At 37.7% G+C, this 21,863-nt stretch overlaps 1 protein-coding gene across 5 annotated transcripts in view; it reads left to right on the forward strand.

The window, feature by feature from the left end:
* Positions 1 to 541: 541 nt before the first annotated feature.
* Positions 542 to 21,863, forward strand: part of LOC111139325 (V-set and immunoglobulin domain containing 4) — a 54,057-nt gene continuing 32,735 nt past the window's right edge. For 3 of the 5 annotated variants that reach the window (XM_022491586.1, XM_022491587.1, XM_022491588.1), the window contains exons 1-3: positions 542 to 674; positions 5,622 to 5,978; positions 6,743 to 7,024. In XM_022491586.1, coding sequence (XP_022347294.1) covers positions 620 to 674; positions 5,622 to 5,978; positions 6,743 to 7,024 — 694 coding nt within the window. In that variant the 5' untranslated portion in view covers positions 542 to 619. The remainder of the gene's footprint in view (positions 675 to 5,621; positions 5,979 to 6,742; positions 7,025 to 21,863) is intronic. The other 2 variants (XM_022491590.1, XM_022491589.1) reach the window with 1 other exon arrangement.

Raw genomic sequence — 21,863 nt, forward strand, 5'->3', positions numbered from 1 at the left:
ATATACCCATAACAACTTTATCCATGGGCTTGAGAAATATTTAAGCTTTGATTTGTAGAAAGTCCTTTCAAACACTTAATCTCTTATACTCTGAAGCCCACAGGCACCCACGCCCAACACTCTGTTCATTTGCATAGGTGTATAAGGCAGGAGTTAACAGTATGATTGCTGAATATTGCACAGGTCAGCAATGTTGATCTCTCCTCCCCAGGTCCACCGGAAAGGAAAATACCCCCATACTGGAAGGATAAAATCCATCCCAAATGTTACTCCCCCAACCTCTGATTTTTGTGGAAGAAACTGAAAATAAACACAGCCTGGGAGATCAAAGACCAGAGAACATTACTGACTCCATGGAAAATCAAGTCAATACCCTAGCAGGGAGAGGAACTTCTTCATTCACACTAAACCTCCACCCCGGGCAGGGTTGGGAGGGTTACTCACATGATTTATGCTGAAATAGGGAAGGAAGGAGAATGTGAGATGGGGCTGGGATTCCAAGTGAGAGATATAGAGAAGGAAGGGAAGTGAACAGGCACAGACGCTGGCAGCCATCAGAGGTTCATGCCTTTTTGACAGCAGGAGGCTAGAAGAAAGGATAAGAGTGGTTCTGGCTGTGATGGGGCTCTTTTTGGGCCTCCTGCTTCTGGACTACCTAACAGTGGTCACCTATGGTAAGGCAGCAAATGGGGACCTGGTTACAACTGCTCGCACCAGCAACAAGCTGGGAGTTTGGGATTGAATGGCTACTGGGGAAAACTTATTCCTGTTGAATAGTTGAATGTTCTCAGACAGTGCTGCAGACTCTCAGCTTTGGGTAGTTAAAGCCTGCTGAAGAAGCCAGGAGGTAAGTTTTGATAGAAATTGAAAAACAACCACATGATTTTTCTAGTACTTGTCATATCTCAGGGACATTAAGAAGGTGGCCAGTGACACCCAAATCCCTCCTCCATCTTATTTCACCTGAAATTCTACCATTTTACCTTAACCCTTCTGTCTCCAGGTCTTGATCCCTGTTAATATATATAACCTTCAAAGAAAGAATGTTGTCTAAGAGCAAGATTGGACCTTAAAAGTAACCTAGACCCAATACTTTGTTGTTATGAACTTTGCCCAAAATATCTGTTCACATACTTCCAGTGACTGAGAATTGATGATTTTCCCAGACTATCTAGTCTATCCAGTCTAGTCCAGGGCAGTTACAAATGTTAAGATGTTCTTCCTTGAGTTGAACTATATCCACTTCCTTGTGCCTTCCATCCTAAGGCCCCAGCTCTCTTTCTTAGAGATACATAGAACATATCTACTCCCTCGATGCTGTGACAGCCCTTAAGAGTTCTAATGGCAGACATCGTGTCCTCTTGATTCATCTCTTCTTCAAGATAAACTAGCTCTAAATCCTTCAACTGGTCTTCACAGGATTTGTTCCTTACCATCTCTTTGGGTAACTCATTTCCCTGTGAATATAGCCCAGCTCGTCCAGGCTACTTCTGGGAAATTAATGCTGGAGATTACAAATCTACATAGATAGATAAATGATTATATATATAATCATTTATATGTATCTATCTATATTATATATAATATAGATAGATAGATATCTCCAAAAGAGGTCTTATTATCCCTATCCCATAGAAGCATTATTTCTTCAGGTATTTCTCCATCCTCTTTTATATCCCTGAGAATTGAAATAGACTTTTTGGTAACTAAGTCTAAGTAATTGCTAAGTGAGACCCAAGATACAGCAAATGAGTTTTTGCTGCATATCTACTTATTCCATATCTTTACAGGGAGAGGCCAGATATATGTTAGCTAGGTGTCCCTTATGTGGTCAGAAAGAACATCTTTTCATAGCTGACTCAAATTATGCTAACTCTATCCTGGGGCTCTGTGACCAATCAAATTCTAGAGCCTCAAAGCTAAAAAGGATACTAAATTAAGTCACCTGAGAGGGAGAAGAATGTGCTCCAGGCCACAGAGCATTAGTGGCAGAGTTAATACTATTAAATAATACAGGTTATTTTGCAAATACAATATTTTCATTCTCTAACATGTTTTAGAGCATCCCTTTCTACTTTCTCCAAATCTGTTGGTTTGAGCTGATACAGAGGCAGGACTAGGGCTCAGGAGAACATGCTGTGCATGTGAAAGTTAAATCATGTGTGTGTACTTGTGAGTGCTTTCATATATATCATTCCATCCTCAGCCTGTGAGAGCCTCTAGCCCTAGAAACAGGTCTTTCTTTTATGTGGAGTGTTTAACACTATAGACCTGAAGCTCAGTACATACTGAATGGCCAATAACACATTCCCACTCCCTGGATCTCAGTGTCTCCATTCTATTTGTACAGTGAGGGAATCAATTTGCTGGCCTCAAATAGCCCTGCCAGCTGAACATCTCTGTAGGACTGTAGATTTACTTTTAAAAGTGAAGAGGGCAGAAACAGCTAGTCTGTCAAAGCACATGTTGAAATAATCATAGTAAAATAAATCCCAAACATTTTTATTTTATAAACATTACAAATATTTTATAAAGCTAATCTATCCAGCACCTACTGAATACCGGCCATTATTCTAGGTGCTTTCACACCTATAATCTCATTTGCTCTTCAACATAAGCCTCCATGGAAGGTATATTATTAACCTCCATTTTATTGGTAATGACATGAAGCTCAGACAGGTTTAGCAATTTACTCAGGGTCACATAGAGGCATGGGGACATGGGTCACATGTTAAGACAGACCTTGGACTACTACACCATGTGCTCCTTCACTATTCTCCTGACCTCACTAGGTGCTTCTATTCAGTGTATCTCTAGGCTTTCTGAGAACCAAAGGATAGTTGGAAGGTGTAAGTCAATTCTATTGAGGTTACCTTCACTTTGGAGATCAGAGGACATGATGTACAATGTCTTTTTTTATGTGTGTGATGCCCTGTACCTACCATATACTGTCTCTGTGATACTAATGAAGCATGAGGATAAAGAGGAGACAATAAAAGAAGGAGGAAGAATAGAAGCCAAATGGAAAGATGAGTTGAAGGAAGGAAAGGCAAAGGAAGGAGGGGAGAAGTAAACGGAGCAAAAATATGTAATTCTTAGAAGTCTGGTTAACTCTGCTCCATGACCCTATTCTGGAATGCAGGAGTCAAGCCTGACCTACTTTTAGAAGTGAATTTCAAGATTGAGAAATTGAGACTGGCTATTCTTATAATTGACAGACCAGAGTGGGCTATGTGAGAGTCCCCAGGGAGTTCCCAGAGAGGGTAATGCAAACCAAGCCTTGAATTCCCTCCAAGTTCAGAGGAAAGACATACATACACATAGACAAAGGCATTTTCAGCTGTTCAAGATGTCTCCAGAGCAGAATATTGCTTTGTTGTCAGAAAAAGTGAGAGAATGCTTTTCAGAGGAGGAGTGGAAGATTTGTGAGAGCTGGAAAAAAAAATAATGGTAAAGATCACATTAAACTGAAAGACTCAGATGGCTTTCATGGGGCTTAAGGCTGATACATGTGTGCTTTAAGTGACACATGCATGTTCATGATGATTATAAGCTGCATCTGCATGCATATGGAGGCCTGAACTAGCAATAGCACAGTGAAACACCACCATCTGGTGAAAGTTCACCACCAGCTAGAAAATGTAATTATTTAACTTTCATTTCCATTATACCCTATTAGCATTGAACGACCTAAGATTGAAGGGACCTTAAAGAGTAATGTTGTCCAAGACCCAAACAAAGATCAGAACTTCTCCCAGACTGCTTGGTTCATCAATAAAAAACTCTGATTAATTACAAAGTTCAGTGTTAGGACAAACCAAAATCAGACCTACTGCATTCCCATTCATGGGTCTGAGTTTTGCTCCCTGCCCAATCTGAAACTCTCCAGAGACTATGTGGTTGATTTAGCAACATGGACTCATGTTTATTTATTATTTTCTACTCAAGGTTTTTATCTTGGTCAAAATATGCTAGTGATGTTGTGAGAATCTCTGGTGATCAAAGGCTAGAGGCCTGGTACTTGGTACATGGCAATAAATTCTGGGAGATAGAAGGCATTCCCCTACCCTACCATTTGTTTGACTGAAGCCTGAGAATCCTGGGCTACATAACAGGCATTTATTCAGTAATATTTCACATTTTTTAAAGATTTCATTTATTTATTCAACAGAGAGAGAGAGAGATCACAAGTAGGCAGAGAGGCAGGCAGAAAGACAGGGGAAAGCAGGCTCCCCGCTGAGTAGAGAGCCTGATGCGGAGCTCGATCCCAGGACCCTGAGATCATGACCTGAGCCGAAGGCAGAGGCTTAACCCACTGAGCCACCCAGGTGCCCTAATATTTCACATTTTGAACCTCCTTCTTCTAGGACAGAGATAAATTAATTGTCTACATATAATACCTCACTCCTGGTTGGAGTTAAATAAAACACAAGATCCTCAAAACAAGAGCTTATGAATGAAAATTTCTTTTTTTACGTTTTTTTTTTTTTTTCAAAGATAGAAAGAGAGAGCATGAGCAGGGAGAGGAACAGAGGGAGAGGGAGAAGAACACTCCTCATGAGCAGGGACCCCGATGCAGGGCTCAATCCTAGGAACCCAGGATCATGACCTGATTTGAAGGCAGACACTTAATTGACTGAGACACTCAGGCACCCCGAATGAAAATTTCTAATAGGAAGTGATGCCTCTCTTAACACTACCAAATCCTGTCACCTATGTTTCCCTCCCCCACACACCAAGGAAGAATCTCCTTTTGGTCCTACTACTATTCCTACCACAGCCAGCTTTAGGATTTATTCAGACCCTTTTCCTTTCCTGACATTTCCCTCTCCATTCCTCCTCAAGATAGAATTTTCCAATGTACCTTTGGTGAAATCTAAGAGAAACTAAAAGGGAAATAAAGAGAAATCGGGGGGGGGGGGAAGGTCAGGCTTACAAAGTGAGGATTTCAAACTTAACAATAACTAATGATTTTGTTAAACACAAGTACATTTCACACAAGTTTCCACCCTAAGAATTGCCCTGTATGTGTCCAGCCTCCCTTCCAGAGAAAAGCTTAGGGTCAGGGACCCAAATACTGAACTTTTCTGAGGAGCAATGGGGAATAAGCAGGGAATATGGCCCTTTCTTTCCTTGCCCTGCAGCACAAACATTTCTCCAGGTATATAATTACATAATAAAATGGGCCAGACACAACTGTTCAGCATTTGTTCCTACACTTCTTTTGGAAAATATTGAAAGAGGTTCTTTTTCATAGACTTACAGAACTTCAGAGCTTAAGGAATCCTTAGACATCATTCCATTCAAACTCTCTACATTATAGATGAAGAACATGAGTCCTTGTGGTACAAAGTGGCTTATCCAGGGTCATCTCACAGCAAGGCAGTGACAGGAAAGGAACTTGAAACTGACAAGAGCCAAACAGTGTTAAGAGTTTTCCTTCTGAGGATGTGTTCTGATTTATGGGAAGGCAGGCAGAGAACAAAAGAGCACATGGAATCTGAAAGTATGATGGAAGGAAATTTTAGAGGTGTTTTTCAGAAGTCTTTTGAGATCTGCCACTGCCATCCTAGCTCCCAGGTGGGTGTGCCATCTATGTCCATTTTCTTCTTCCTCTTCAGGCCATCCCATTCTGGAAGCACCTGAGAGTGTGACAGGACCTTGGAAAGGGGATGTGAATATTCCCTGCACCTATGGTCCTCTGCAAGGCTACACTCAAGTCTTGGTAAAGTGGCTGGTACATCGTGGCTTGGATCCAGTCACCATCTTCCTACATGATTCCTCTGGAGACCATATCCAGCAAGCAAAATACCGGGGCCGCCTGCAAGTGAACCACAAGATTCCAGGAGATGTATCCCTCCAGCTGAATACCCTGGAGATGGATGACCGGAGCCACTACACATGTGAAGTCACTTGGCAGACCCCTAATGGCAACCAAGTGGTGAGAGATAAGATCATTGAGCTTCGTGTCCAGAAATGTGAGTGACTGTGATGATAGGAAAGCACTGATAGACAAAGACCAAATAGAGGTCTATAATACTAGAAGAGCTTTAGAAACCCAGATAATTTTGTTTACTTGTACACAGTCTTTCTTCAGTCGTATGTGCTAATCAGGGAAAGTGGACAGGCAGAGGATCCTCACGGTCATCACTCTCAGAGTATAATTTAAGAAGTGTTGGGAAGGATTTCTGGCTTTCAAATCTCTACCCCTTCAAGCATCCCAGAAATTCTAGCATTCATACCCTAGTTGCCCTCCTTGGGCTCTGGATTTTAAAACTCATAAAAGTGAGTCTATCTATCTAATCAGGATATTGGAGAGTAAATAGATGCTGACATAGAAGCTCTGGGGAGAGGGTTACTGGGGTTAGCCAAGATACATTTTACTGACTTGATGATTTTATGAAAACCTGGCCCTGGTAATCCAAAACTGTAGATAATCCAAAAACTCTATCTACTAAAGCCTAAAAAAAAAAAACCTCTCTATTTAAAAAAAAAAAAAATCAGTAGATTTTTAACTCCAAATAGTTCAAAACCATATATAACACAAAACAATATCTAATCTCTCAAACAAAACTATTTTTATTTACATTATCCTATTTCTTACCCTGTTCCAAGTTAGGAGTTCCTTTTAGTTCACTTTGCAGATATATAATTACCCCTATACCCAGCAAGGATGACTCAGCCTTGTATTCACATATTCTTATAACTTCCCAGAGCCTCCTTTCTTGTTTTTCCTTTGCAGTCTCTGTTTCCAAGCCCACAGTGACGACTGGCAGTGGCTATGGCTTCACAGTGCCCCAGGGAATGAGGATTAGCCTTCAATGCCAGGCCTGGGGCTCTCCTCCCATCAGTTATGCTTGGTACAAGGAACAGACCAACAATCAAGAACCCATCAAAGTAGCAGTCTTGAGTACCTTACTCTTCAAGCCTGCCATGGTGGCTGACTCAGGCTCCTATTTCTGTACTGCCAAGGCCCGGGTAGGCTCTGAGCAGTACAGCAACACTGTGAAGTTTGTGGTTGAAGGTAAGCAACCCTTTCTCTTGGTGATCCTAGCAATGGACTACATTGCACTGGAGATACCTCAGTAGTGCCTTTATTCCAGAGAACAGAATTTGTGTGTGTGGAGAGAGAGAGTGTTCTGGGTTGTACAATTGCAAAGAAAAATTCTGGACTGATGATAATAAGGCTGGAGACAATGCCTGTCTTCTTACAAGAATCTAAAAAATGGTAAAGGGGAAAGTGACATTCTCTAAGCAAATCATATTTGCCAGATAAAATTCACAAGAACTCAACACACATTCTATAATTGAATCCCATGTCTATCTCATGAGATAGCTATCACTATTCTCATTTTACAGAAGAAGCTGGAAATCAGAAGGTTTTTTTTCCCCAGGAGTTCACAGTTAGGAAGTTCAAGTTGGAACCTGCACACAGATCAATTATTCTTTCCATTATGTCTGATTGTCTCTTATGGTTGAATATTAGCTCCTGGTCACCCTTTGGAAACTTTTTTACTTGTTCTTTTTTTTTTTCAGTACAGTTGACACACAATGTTACATTAGTTTCAGGTACATCACATAGTGATTTGACAAGTTTATAGATTATGTTATGTTCACCACATGTGTAGCTACCATTATATCACTATTATAATACCATTGACTATATTCTTTTTGCTTTGTCTTTTTCCTCTTTTATTCTCTAACTGGAAGCCTGTATCTCTCACATCTCCTAACATACTTTGCCCATCTCCCCACTCTCGTCCCCATCAGTTTGTTCTTTGCATTTATAGGTCTGTTTCTACTTTTTGTTTATTCATTTTTTAGGTCCCACATATGAGTGCAATCACATGGTGTTTGTCTTTATCATTTATTTTCTTGTTTGTTCATTTATTTACTTATTTAAGAAAGAGTGACAGAGAAAGCACAAGCAGTGGAGGTGCAGGGACATAGGCAGAGGCAGAGGGACAAGCGGACTCCCAGTGAAGCAGGGAGCCTGGCCTGGGGCTTGATCCCAGGACCTCGAGACCACGACCTGAGCCAAAGTCAGACACTCAACCAACTGAGCCACCCAGGTGCCCTAGTATTTCTTTCTTGGTCTGACATATTTCACTTAACATAATGCCCTCTAGGTCCATCCATGTCTCAAATGGCATGATTTTATCTTCTATTATGGCTGTGTAATATTCCATTGTATGTATACACTACACCTTCCTTATCCATTTGTCTATTGATGGACATCTAGGTTGCTTCCATATTTTGACTTCTGTAAATAATGTTGTAATAAACACAGAGGTGCATATATCTTTTCAAATTAGTGTTTTTATTTTCTGTGAGTAAATTCCAAATAACAGAATTATTGTATCATATAGTATTTCTATTTTTTTTTTCAACACCTCCATACTATTTTCCACAGTGGCTCTACCAGTTTACATTCTCACCAATAGTCTATGAGGGTGCCTTTTCTCCACAACACTTGTTACGTCTTGTCTTTTTTATTTTAGCCATTCTGACAGGTGTCAGGTGATATCTTATTGCTCTTTTTGTTTGTTTTGTTCAGTGAGGACTTTTATTGTTATTTTATTGTTTGTGTTTTAATTTGTTTCATGAAATAAAGCCCAGATATCTACATAGATTTTTAAGGACCCCCCCCCAATCTTCTTCCTAAAGTCAAATGCAAGTTCTGGTTGAGGTCTCAATGAAGATTGACGCTGGTTAATGAAGGTCTGGCTATTTCTTTTTTTTTTTTTTAAAGATTTTATTTATTTATCTGACAGAGAGAGATCACAAGCAGGCAGAGAGGCAGGCAGAGAGAGAGGAGGAAGCAGGCTCCCTGCTGAGCAAAAAGCCCGATGCGGGGCTCGATCCCAGGATCCTGAGATCATGACCCGAGCCGAAGGCAGTGGCTTAACCCACTGAGCCACCCAGGCGCCCCAAGGTCTGGCTATTTCTTACAGCATTATCTTGGAAGCATTACAAACCATGTACATAAATATTGCAGGCTAGGGTTTAAATGAACATCCCAGCAGTGATATGTCTAAATGAATCTTGTTGCCTTCCAAGAGATCACCTTGAAAGGGAAGAAACTTATTTCAACAAGATTGCCATTGCCCAAAACTGCTTTTGGGGACTTATCCTCAGAGCCACCTGAAAATTACTATCCTTACAAAATAGCACTGTATAAGGAAGATAAGCAAACTGGCTCTCACTATTTGATTTAGGAGACTAATGTTGGTTTGAGACTTCTGTATTTTCCTGGAAGCATTTGTTTCCCAAAGCTGAGTTGTAATGAGTATGTGTGTGCTGTAGATCCTGGTCTACCAGTTGTTGGGGAAACAAGGGCAATCTCACTCGTAGAGAATTATATGGCCCAGTGCTCTGAGAGTTGACAATATGGGCAAGCAGAGAGGACATAGCATGGCCAGAAAGTCCAAGAATGTATACTTCATAAAGACCTAAGTTGAGCATACTCACCTTTCTGTGAGTTAGTTCCTAGCCCATCTGGGAAGGACTTTGCTTACGACATATCAACCCCGCTGTATTTCTTACTAAAGTTTAAGCTTACAGGAAACAAATCTGTTAGGCAGTGCTTACCATTGCCCCCTACTGATGAAAAAGGAAACAGTCTCAGAGAAGTTATTCTCAGCTTTGTACCCTTCCCTGCTCTTTGAGCCTTCTCTTTCCTTGTGTATGTCAACCTGGTTCCATGATTATGGTTCCCTGTTTCATTTCTGATGTACATAGCTCTCAACTGTCATCGCTTTGCCTTATCCTCTATGTTGTTCCTAAGTTCTGGAATCGCCCTCTATGTTTTACAATTCTTCACACTCCTGGACTGCTAAGCTCGTAAAACAAACAGCAGAGATGCATTGGTCTCAGTTTAGTTTCATGCTCTATGATGTCAAATGCCTATCTTCATGATGTTTACCAGTTTGCTCATTTTTGTCCCATTCCTGATATCAACTGTTTAGAACACTTTCACTTTATTTTAGGTCTCCAGTCCTGCTCTCAGAACATGAGGTTAACCTCCTCCTTCTTTGAGAATATCCAGAGCCTCTTCAGTTTTGAATTCTATCAACTACCCTCTCTGCCTTGACATTTCCCTACCTCTTCTTTCTTAGCCCACAGTAAGATGAGCATTTCTTCTCTCCACAGCAAACCCTCCACCTGTGCATTTAACCTCAGATAATCTAATTTCCTGACCCACCTATTATTCTATGCCTAAGCCTAGTATGTATGTATGTACGTATGCATGTATGTATGTATGTATTATAATATGTATGTATTTACGTCTAATATATATTAGACATATTTATATACATATACTTACATACATATATCTGTAAATAACATCTGCCACTCTATCTCTCTCCTATGACCACTACCAAACTTCTGAAAAAGACAGTTTACACTGAATGTCCCTCTTGACTCACTACAATATAACCTCATAAATTGGAGTGATCACTGACCTCCAAATTATTAAAGCCCAAGACCTCTTCATTCACACCCATCTTCCTTAACATCAAGGTAACAAACAGTTGACGTTCCTTCCTCCTCAGAGCTCTTTTATTTATTTACTGAAATTTTTTTAGCTATTTTTTTTTGAAATTTCAGACAACAATAACAAAAATAAAGTATTTGGAGACTTCATTCGACTCATATAGTAATGAACTTTCCTAGTTTTATGAAATAAACTACATTGGCAACTGATATCATTTTTATAATATTATTGTATAGGAAATTCTGAGATCACTGGTTTTTACTCTTTGTCTGCCTTTCCTTTCTGTTACTACTTCTTTTAAAAAATTATTTTATGTTTTCACTTATGGAGCATAAGGAATAACATGGAGAACATTACAATAAGAAAAGGAGAAGTGAATTGGGGTAAATTGGAAAGGGAGATGAACCATGAGAGACTGTGGACTCTGAGAAACAAACTGAGAGTTTTGGAGGGGAGGGGGATGGAGGGATAGGTGAGCCTGGTGGTATTAAGGAGGGCACATATTGCATAGAACACTGGGTGTGGTGCATAAACAATGAATCCTCCAAGCTCTTTCAACTTACACTATCAATACCACCATTCTCTCATGCTTTTCCTAAGACCTAACTGACTGATCCTTCTCAGGCCCCTTTGCTGTATTTTTCCTAATTTACCTCTTTCTCATAAGTGTTTTCAAGGACTTAGTTTGAAGATTTGTCAATATCTATGACCCCTCTCCCATTTACCTCTCACATAATCATCAATATCACCAAGTGTTGTGAATTCAACCACTATACCAGCTCTCTTATTAAGCTCTGACTTTATTTTCCCATACCCTCATAGTTTCATTATCTTTTTTTCCCTGAGCAATTTCGATAGCCTTTAAATGACTTTTCTATGTCCATCCATCTTCACCAAACCATTAACTTATTCAGCATTTATTACCTATTTTATGTAACAAGTTATAAAATCTATGACTACTTCTTGATGGCCTTGCAGAGTACTTGGCACATAGGATGCACTTAATTAATACTTGTAAATGAATGGACAAAATATACCACTCCCTTGCCTTCAAAAACCTCACAACACTGTTGTTCAGAACTATTTTTCCAAAACTTAGATTGGGCAATTTTTATTCCTTCCTCAGAAAACTTCTGTTACTCCCCATGGACCCTTCAACCAAAAATAATGTTTAAACTCTCTTAGTGTGTCCTCTGCCTACCTCTCCCTCTTTATCTCTCCACATCTGTAACATAAAATGCTGTTCTCCCTGTGTGTAATGTTCTTCTTCTTTATTTGCCTGAAGAAATTCTATAAACCTTTCATTGACATCTTTTTAGAATGAGGTATACTTTGCATACTATAAAATTCAACATTTTAATATATAGAGTTCAGTAGCTAAGATAGTTGCACAACTATCACCATTATCTAGTTCCAGAGCATTCTAATCACTCCAAAAGTAAATCCCACACCTATTAAGCAGTCATTTTCATCCCCCATTACTGCAACCTCTAGAAATCACTAGTCTACTTTCTGTCTCTCTGGATTTATCTATTGTGGGTGTTTGAAAATAATTGAACCATACAATATATTACTTTTTTAAAATTTTTTAAATTTATTTTCAGCATAACAGTATTCATTGTTTTTTGCACCACACCCAGTGCTCCATGCAATCCGTGCCCTCTCCAATACCCACCACCTGGATCCCCCAACCTCCCACCCCCCGCCCCTTCAAAACCCTCAGGTTGTTTTTCAGAGTCCATAGTCTTTCATGGTTCACATCCCCTTCCAATTTCCCTCAACTCCCTTCTCCTCTCTAACTCCCCTTGTCCTCCATGCTATTTGTTATGCTCCACAAATAAGTGAAACCATATGATAATTGACTCTCTGCTTGACTTATTTCACTCAGCGTTATCTCTTCCAGTTACATTTTGAGTCTAGTTTCTTTCTTTTAGCATGATGTTTTCAAAGTTCATCCATACTGTATACATCAGCATTTCATTCTTTTTTCATTCTTTTTATTGCTAAATAATATTCCATTTCATGGATATAACACATGTTGTTTTTCATTCACCAGTTGGTGGGAATTTGGATTATATCTACTTTTTAGCTATTATGAATAATGCTGCTATTAGCAATCATGTAAAATTTTTCATGTGAATTTTTTTTTCCAATTCTCTTAAGTACATGACTAAGAATGGAATAGCTGGGTCATACAGTCACTCCATGTTTAAATTTTTAAGTAACTGCCAAAATCTTCTCCAAAGTGGATGTATTATTTTACATTCTTATCAGCAACGTATAAGGGTTGCAATTTCTCCACATTTTTTAAAAGATTTTATTTAGTTATTTGACAGACAGAGATCACAAGTAGGCAGAGAGGCAGGCAGAGAGTGAGAGGGGGAAGCAGGCTCACCACTGAGCAGGGAGCCCAATGTGGGGCTCGATCCCAGGACCCTGGGATCATGACCTGATCTGAAGGCAGAGGCTTTAACCCACTGAGCCACCCATGCGCCCCCTCCACATTTTTTCATCACTTTCCTTTCTATTTTATTTACTAAATTATAGCAAACTAAGTGGGTGTGAAGGAGTATCACATTGTTGTTGCAGTTTTCATGTTCCTAATTACCAATGATGTTGAATGTCTTATCATACGCTTATTAGCCATTTGTATGATTTCTTTGGAGAACAGTTTATTAATATATTTTGCACATTACTTTTTATTGAAGTGTAGTTGACATACAATATTATATTGGTTTTGGGTGTACAACATGGTGATTCAACATTTATAAACATTATGAAGCGATCGCCATGACAAATCTAGCTACCATCTGTTACCATACAAAGTTTTTACATATTGCTTACTATATTTCCCACGCTGTACATTGTATACCCATTCTTGTTTTATAATTTGAAGTTTGCTACGTTTTAAAACTTTATTGTTTGCCTTTGTAATCGTTGAGTTGCCAGAGTTTGTATATATATATATATATGCACATACATACACACTCTGGATTCTAGATTCTTTTCAAATATGTCACTTGCAAATATTTTATCCCTTCTGTAGGTTGCCTTTCACTTTCTTGGTAGTTTCCTTTGATGCACAAAAGTTTTTAATTTTGATGACGTCCAACTGATCTATATTTTTTCTTTTTATGCTTGTGGTTTTGGTGTCATATCTAAGAATCCACTACCAAATTCAAAGCCATAAATATATGCTCCTATGCTTTCTTTAAAGAGTTTTATAGTTTTAGCTCATACATTTAGGTATTTCATTCATTCTGAATTAATTTTTCTCTATATAGCTTGAGATAGTGGCCTACTCTCATTATTTTATTGTCTGGTTGCCCCAACATTATTAGTTGAAGAAACTAGCTTTCCCACTGAATGTTCTCTTGTCAAATATCAATGGCCAACAATACACAGATTTATTTCTGGACTCTCAATTGTTTTACATGATCTATGTGCCTATATTTATACCAGTACCACATTGCTTGATTTCCATAATTTTGTTGTAAATTTTGAAACTGGTAAGTGAGTCTTCAAATTTTTTTTTCCAAGATTTTTTTGGCTATTTAGGATTTGTGGCAATTACATATGGGTTATATTGATCCATTCAGGATCAGCTTCTCCATTTCTGCAAATAGATAATTGAGATTTTGATATGATTGAATTTATTCTGCAGAGTTGGACAGTGTTACCACCTTACCAATATTAAATCTTTGAATCCATGAACAGGAGATGTTTTTCCAGTTATCTGAATCTTCAGTCAACGAAGTCTTGTACTTTTCAGTATACAAGTGTTGTACTTCTCTAGTTAAATTTGTTTCTGAGTAATTTATTATTTTTGATGCCAGTATAATAGAATTGTTTTCTAAACTTCATTTTTTTGGGTAGTTTGTTGCTTGAGTACAGAAATACAACAAATATTTGTATATTGTTCTTAAGTCCTTCAACCTTGCTAAACTCATTTATTAGCTCTAATCATTGTTTTATGAATTCTTTAGGATATCTAAATATGATTATGTAATCTTAAGATGTAAATATTTGTATTCTTTTTTTCCAATATGGATGCTTGTTAATTCTCACATAATTTCCCTGGCAAAAACCTTCAGTACAATTGCAAATAAGCATGGTGAGAGTGGACATAATTGTCTTGTTTTGGATCTTAGAGGAAAAGCATTTAGTCTTACCATTAAGTGTGCTTTTTTAATTTAAATTCAATTAGCCAACATAGAGTACATCATTATTTTCAGATGTAGTGTTCAATGTTTCATCAGTTGCCTATAATACCCAGTGCTCATCAAGTCATGTGCCCTCCTTAGTGCCCAACACCCAGTTACCCCATTTTCCCAGCCACCTCCCCTTCCACAACCCTCAGTTTGTTTCCCAGAGCCAAGAGTCTCTAATGGTTTGTCACCCTTCTTATTTCTTCCCATTAAATTTTTCCTCCCTTCCTCTATGATCCTCTGTGCTATTTTATTGTATTTATCATATGAGTAAAACCCTACGATGAGTGTCTTTCTCTGCCTCACTTATTTCATTCATTTAGCATAATACCCTCCAGTCCTATCCATGTCAATGTAAATGTTAGATATTCATCATTATTTTTAAGTAACTTCAGCTTTATTATTTTTATTTCCTCTTTTTTTAAATTTTTATTTTATTTTTTCAGTGTTCCAAGATTCATTGTTTATGCACAACACCCAGTGCTCCATGCAATATGTGCCATCCTTAACACCCACCACCAGGCTCACCTAACCCCCCCCACCTCCCTCCCCTTCAAAACCCTCAGTTTGTTTCTCAGAGTCCACAGTCTCTCATGCTTCATCTCCCCTTCCAATTTCCCCCAATTCACTTTTCCTTTCCTTCTCTTAATGTCATCCATGTTATTCCTTACGCTCCACAAGTAAGTGAAACGATATGATAATTGACTCTCTCTGCTTGACTTATTTCACTCAGCATAATCTCCTCCAGTCCCATCCATGTTGATTTGAACGTTAGGCATTCATCCTTTCTGATGGAAGCATAATATTCCAATGTATATATGCACCATATCTTCTTGATCCATTCATCTGTTGAAGGGCATCTTGGCTCTTTCCACAGTTTGGCAACTGTAGCCATTTCTACTCAGAACATTGGGGTACAGATGGCCCTTCTTTTCACTACATCAGTATGTTTGGGGTTAATACCCAGTGGTGCAATTGTAGGGTCATAGGGTAGCTCTATTTTTAACTTCTTAAGGAATCTCCACACTGTTTTCCAAAGTGGCTGCATCAACTTGCATTCCCACCAACAGTGTAAGAGAGTTCCCCTTTCTCCACATCCTCTCCAACACATGTTGGTTACTGCCTTGTTAATGTTGGCCATTCTCACTGGTGTAAGGTGGTATCTCAATGTGGTTTTGATTTGAATCTCCCTGATTGCTAATGATGCTGAACATTTTTTCATGTGTCTGTTGGCCATTTGTATGTCCTCTTTGGAGAAGTGTCTGTTCATGTCTTCTGCCCATTTTTTGATGTAATTATTTGTTTTGTGTGTGTTGAGTTTGAGTTCTTTATATATCTTGGATATCAGCCCTTTGTCTGTAGGGTCATTTGCAAATATCTTCTCCCATTCTGTGGGTTGCCTCTTTTTTTGTTGACTGTTTCCTTCACTGTGCAGAAGCTTTTGGTCTTGAAGAAGGTAAAAAGGAAGTTTTCAATTTTTTATTTAAATTATAGTTGGTTAACATATATGGTAAAATTCATTTGGTTTCAGGTGTAGAATTTAGTGATTCATCACATCTATCTAACACTCAATATTCAGTGCAACAATTGCCCTCCTTAATATCCATTACCTGTTTAGCCAATCCCCTTCAAAAGTCCCTCCATCAACTCTGTTCTTGATAGCTAAGATCCTTTTATGGTTTGCTTCCCTCCCTCTTCTTGGCCTTCCCATATGTTCCCATATGTTCATTTGTTTTGTTTCTTAAATTCTGGATATGAATGAAATCATATGGTATCTGTTTTCCTATGACTGGCATTTCACTTAGCATAATACACTATTGCTCCATCCATGTTATTGAAAATGGCAATATTTCATTCTTTTAATGGTTAAGTAATATTCCATTGTGATATATATATCATCTATTCTTTATCCATTCATCAGTCAATGGACACTCAGGCTCTTTCCATGGTTTACCTTTAGTTGATATGTTTCTATAAAAAATGGATGGATGTACCCTTTCAAATCTATATTTTAGTATTCTTTGAGTAAATACCTAGTAATACAATTGCTAGATCATAGGTTTTTTAAATTCTTAACTTATACAAGAAGCTCCATACTCCTTTCCAGAGTGGCTTCAGCAGTTTGCATTCCCATCACTAGTGTAGCAGATTTCCCCTTTTCCTCACCCTTTCCAATATCTGTTTTTTCTTGTATTGTTGTTTCTTAGCCATTCTGAAAGGTGTGAGGTGGTATCTCCATGTAGTTTTTATTTGTATTTCCCTTCTGATGAGTCATGTTGAGTAACTTTTCATGTTTATTAGGCATCTGGATATCTTCTTTGGAAAAATGTCAGTTAATGTTTTCTGCCCGTTTCTTAACTGGATTGTTTTTGGGGTGGTGAGTGAAATATGTTATTTGTACACCACTTTGGAAAACAGTACGGAGGTTCCTCAGAAAGTTAAAAATAGTACTACCCTATAACCCAGAAATTGTACTACTGGTTATTTACCCCAAAGACACAGATGTAGTGAAAAAAAGGGGCACCTGCACCCCAATGTTCATAGCAACAATATCCACAATACCCAAACGGTTAAATGAGCCAAGATGCCCTTCAACAGATGAATGGATAAAGAAGATGTGGTACTTATGTACAATAGAATATTACCCAGCCATCAGAAAGGATGAATACCCAATATTTGCATCAACAGGGATGGAACTGAAGGAGATTATGTTAAGTGAAACAACTCAAGCAGAGAAAGACAATTATTATATGGTTAAACTCATATGTGGAACATAAGGAATAGCATGGAGGACATTAGTAGAGGAAAGGGAAAAATGAAGTGGGGAAAATCAGAGGGAAGATGAACCGTGAGAGACTATGGACTCCTGAAATCAAACTGAGGGTTTTAGAGGGGAGGAGGTTGGGGTGATGGGTGAGCCCAGTGATGGATATTAGGGAGGGCACATATTACCATGAACACTGGGTGTTATATGCAGACAATGAATCATGGGACACTACATCAAAAATTAATGTACCGTATGGTGACTAACATAACATAATAAAAAAAAATTGACAAAAGTAAAATACAAGAAAAAAAAAAGAAAAACCTAAACAAAATGAACCCCAAGAATAAGATTTATATAGTAAAAAACAAAAACAAATACACAGAAACACTAACAGAAGAATAAGAGGGGAAGGTGCTCATAAACCCTTGATGTGGGCAAGGAAGGTCAGATTGGTTCTTCCTGGGTGAATTAAAAATTCTTCTGAATTTCAAAAAGAAAGAAATATGTTACCTATAGATTTTGGATACTACCTCTTTATCTGATTTGTCATTGGCAAATGTCATCTCCTGTTCCAAAGGCTGTATTTTAGTTTTGCAGATTGTTTCCTTTGCTGTGCAAAAGCATTTTATCTTGCTGAAGTACCAATAGTTCATACTTCCTTTTGTTCCCCTTGCCTCCAAAGACCTGTCTACTGAGAAATTGCTCTGGCTCAGGTAAAAGAGGATGCTGTCTGTGTTCTCTTCTAGGATTTTGATGGTTTCCTGTCTCAAATTTAGGTCGTCATCCCTTTTTTTTCTTTTTTTTAAATTTTTTTATTTCTTTTCATCGTAACAGTATTCATTGTTTTTGCACCACACCCAATGTTCCATGCATCGTCATCCATTTTGAATTTATTTTTGTGTATGGTGTAAGGAAGTGGTCCAGGTTCATTCTTCTGCATGTTGCTGTCCAGTTTTCCCAGTACCTTGTTGAAAAGTGTCTTTTTGCCATTGGTTTATTTTTCCTGCTTTCCTGAAGATTAAATGACTATAATGTTCTGAGTCTATTTCTGGGTTTTCTATTCTATTCCATTGATCTATGTGTCTGTTTGTATGTCACTACCATATTATCTTGATGACTGTAGCTTTGTGATATAGCTTAAAGTCTGGAATCATTGTGACTCCAGCTTGGTTTTTCTTTTTCAACATTGCTTTGGCTATTTGGGATCTTTTGTGGTTCCATACCAATTTTAGGGAAATTCTAACTCTGTGAAAAATGCTGTTGGTATTTTGATAAGAATTGCATTAAATGTGTAGATTGCCTTTTTTAATACAGGTATTTTAAAAATGCTTGTTCTTTCAATCCATAAGCATGGAATGTTATTCCATTTCTTTGTGTCCTATTCAATTTCTTTGTGTCCTATTCAATTTCTTTCGTAAGTCTCAAAGTGCAGTCTCAAAGTGCAGATCTTTTACTCTTTGGTTAGGTTTATTCCTAAGTATCTTATGGGTTTTGGTGCAAAGATAAATGGGATCAATTCTTTGATTTTTCTTTCTGCTGGTTCATTATTGGTGTATAGAAATGCAACAGGTTTCTGTATGTTGATTTTATATCCTATGACTTTGTTGAATTCATGTATTAGTTCTAGCATTTTTGTGTGTATGTGTGTTTCAGGTTTTCTACATAGAGCATCATGTCATCTACAAACAGTTAATGTTTGACTTCTTCCTTGCCATTTTGGATGCCTCTTTTTTTCTTTTTGTTGCCTATTTGGTGAGGCTAGGTCTTCCAGTACTATGTTAAATAATAATGGTGAGAGGGGACATACCCGTCTTGTTTCTGATCATAGAGGATATATATATATATATATGCTTTATGATGTTGCAATATATTCCCTCTATCCTTACTTTGTTGAGGGTTTTTATCTAAAAATGGATAGCATGTTTTATGAAATGCTTTTTCTGTATCTATTAAGAGGATACTATAGTTCATATCCTTTCTTTTATTGTTGCAGTATATCACATTAATTAATTTGTGAATATCGAATCACCCCTACAGGCCAAGGAATAAATCCCACTTGACTGGAGTGAATAATTCTTTTAATGTACATTTGGATTCCATTTGCTAACATCTTGTTGAGAATTTTTGCATCCATTTTTTGCATCAGTGATATCGATTTGTGATTCTTGTTTTTAGTGGAGTCTTTGGTTTTGGAATCAAGTTTGATTACTGATTCAATTTCTTTGCTGGCTATGGGACTGTTCAAATTTTCTATTTCTTCCAGTTTCAGTTTTGGTAGTTTGTAAGTTTCTAGGAATTTTGCATTTCTTCCTGATTGCTCAGCTGTTTTGAAATATGATTTTTCATAGTATTCTCTTGTGATAGTTTTTATTTCTGTTTTGATTGTGACCTCTCCTCTCTCATTCATGATTTTTACTTATTTATGTTCTCTCTCTCTCTCTTTTGATAAGTCTGGCTAGGGGTTTATCAATTTTATCATTTTTTTCAAGGAAGTACCTCCTTATTTGGTTGATCTATTCTACTGTTTTTTGTTTGTTTCTATATTTCTTATTGTTCTAATCTTTATCATTTCCCATCTTCTGTTGACTTTACTCTTTACTTTCTATTATTTTTCTAGCTCCTTTAGGTGTAAGGTTATATTTTGTATCTGATACTTTTCTTGCTTCTTGAGGTAGACGTGCTGCTATATACTTCCCTCCTAGGACTGCCTTTGTTGCATCCAAAATGTTTTGGACAGTCCTGTTTTCATTTTCATTTGCTTCCATGTTCTTTTCTAATTTCTTCTTTAGTTTCATGGTTAAAACATTCACCCTTTACTAGAATGTTCTTTAACCTCCATATATTTGTGGTCTTTACAAATATTTTTCCTATAGTTGACTTCAAGTTTTATAGCATTGTGGTCTGAAAATATGCATGGTATGATCTCAATCTTTTTGTATTTGCTGAGGCCTGGTTTATGACCCAGTATGTTGTACTTTGGATAATGCTCCATGTGTACTTGGAAAGAATATGTATTCTGTTTAAGGATTAAATATTCTGAATTTATCTGTTATGTCCACCTAGTCCAGTGTGTCATTAAAGTCCATTATTCCCTTGTTGATTTTCTGCTTATATGATCTGTCCATTGCTGTAAATGAAATGTTAAGTTCCCCTACTATCATTGTATTATCATCAGTGAGTTTCCTTATGGTTGTTATTAATTGATTTTATATTTGAGTGCTTCCAAGTTTGGGGCATAAATATTTGAAATTGTTAGATTTTCTTGATTGATAGACTTCTTAATTAAGATATAGTGCCCTTCTTCATCTATAACTAGTGTTTTTTTGAAGTCTAGTTTGTCTGACATAAGTATGGTTCCTCGAGATTTTCTTTGATGTCCATTAGAATAGTAGATCATTCTCCATCCCCTTCCTTTCAACCTGCAAGTGTCTTAGGTTTAAAATGAGTCTCTTGTGGCCAGCATATAGATAGGTCTTGTTTGTTTGTTTGTTTTCCCATTCTGATATCTTATGTCTTTTGATTGGAGGATTTAGTCCATTTAAATTTGGAGTGGTTATAGATAGATATGAATTTAGCTCAATTATGTTAGTAAAATTGGTATTTCTGTTGATCTTCCCTGTTCCTTTCTAGTCTTTGTTGCTTTTGGTCTATTTTCTCCACTCAGAGTCTTGTTTAATATTTTTAGGAGGGCTGGTTTAGTGGTTACGAACTCCTTTACATTTTGTTTTACTGAGAAACTATCACTCCTTGTATTTTGCATGACAGACTTGCTGGATAAAGTATTTTTGATTGAATTTTTTCCCCTAATTCAGCACATTTAATATATCATGCTATTTTACTTCTCTGCCAATTTTCTGTGGAGAGATTTGTTGTGACCCTGATTTGCCTTAGGTTAAAGGTATTTTTTTTCCTTTTTTCCCCTTGCACCTTTCAGGATTTGTTCCTTCTCTGTGTATTTTGTGAATTTTTCTATGATATGTCTTGGTGTTGGCTGGCTTTTTATTTATTTTGATAGGAGTTCTCTGTGTGTTTTGGATTCGTTTTTTCTGGTGTATTTTTTTTTTAATTTCTTTTCAGCATAACAGTATTCATTGTTTTTGCACCACACCCAGTGCTCCATGCAATCCTTGCCCTCTCCAATACCCACCACCTGGTTCCCCCAACCTCCCACCCCCCACCCCTTCAAAACCCTCAGACTTTTTTTCAGAGTCCATAGTCTCTCATGGTTCACCTCCCCTTCCAATTTCCCTCAACTCCCTTCTCCTCTCCATCTCCCCTTGTCCTTCATGCTATTTGTTATGCTCCACAAATAAGTGAAACCATATGATACTTGACTCTCTCTGCTTGACTTATTTCACTCAGCATAATCTCTTCCAGTCCCATCCATATT

This window comes from Enhydra lutris, unplaced genomic scaffold (assembly GCF_002288905.1).
Source record: "Enhydra lutris kenyoni isolate GAN:26980312 unplaced genomic scaffold, ASM228890v2 scaffoldscaffold100, whole genome shotgun sequence".
Classification (NCBI taxonomy): domain Eukaryota; kingdom Metazoa; phylum Chordata; class Mammalia; order Carnivora; family Mustelidae; genus Enhydra; species Enhydra lutris.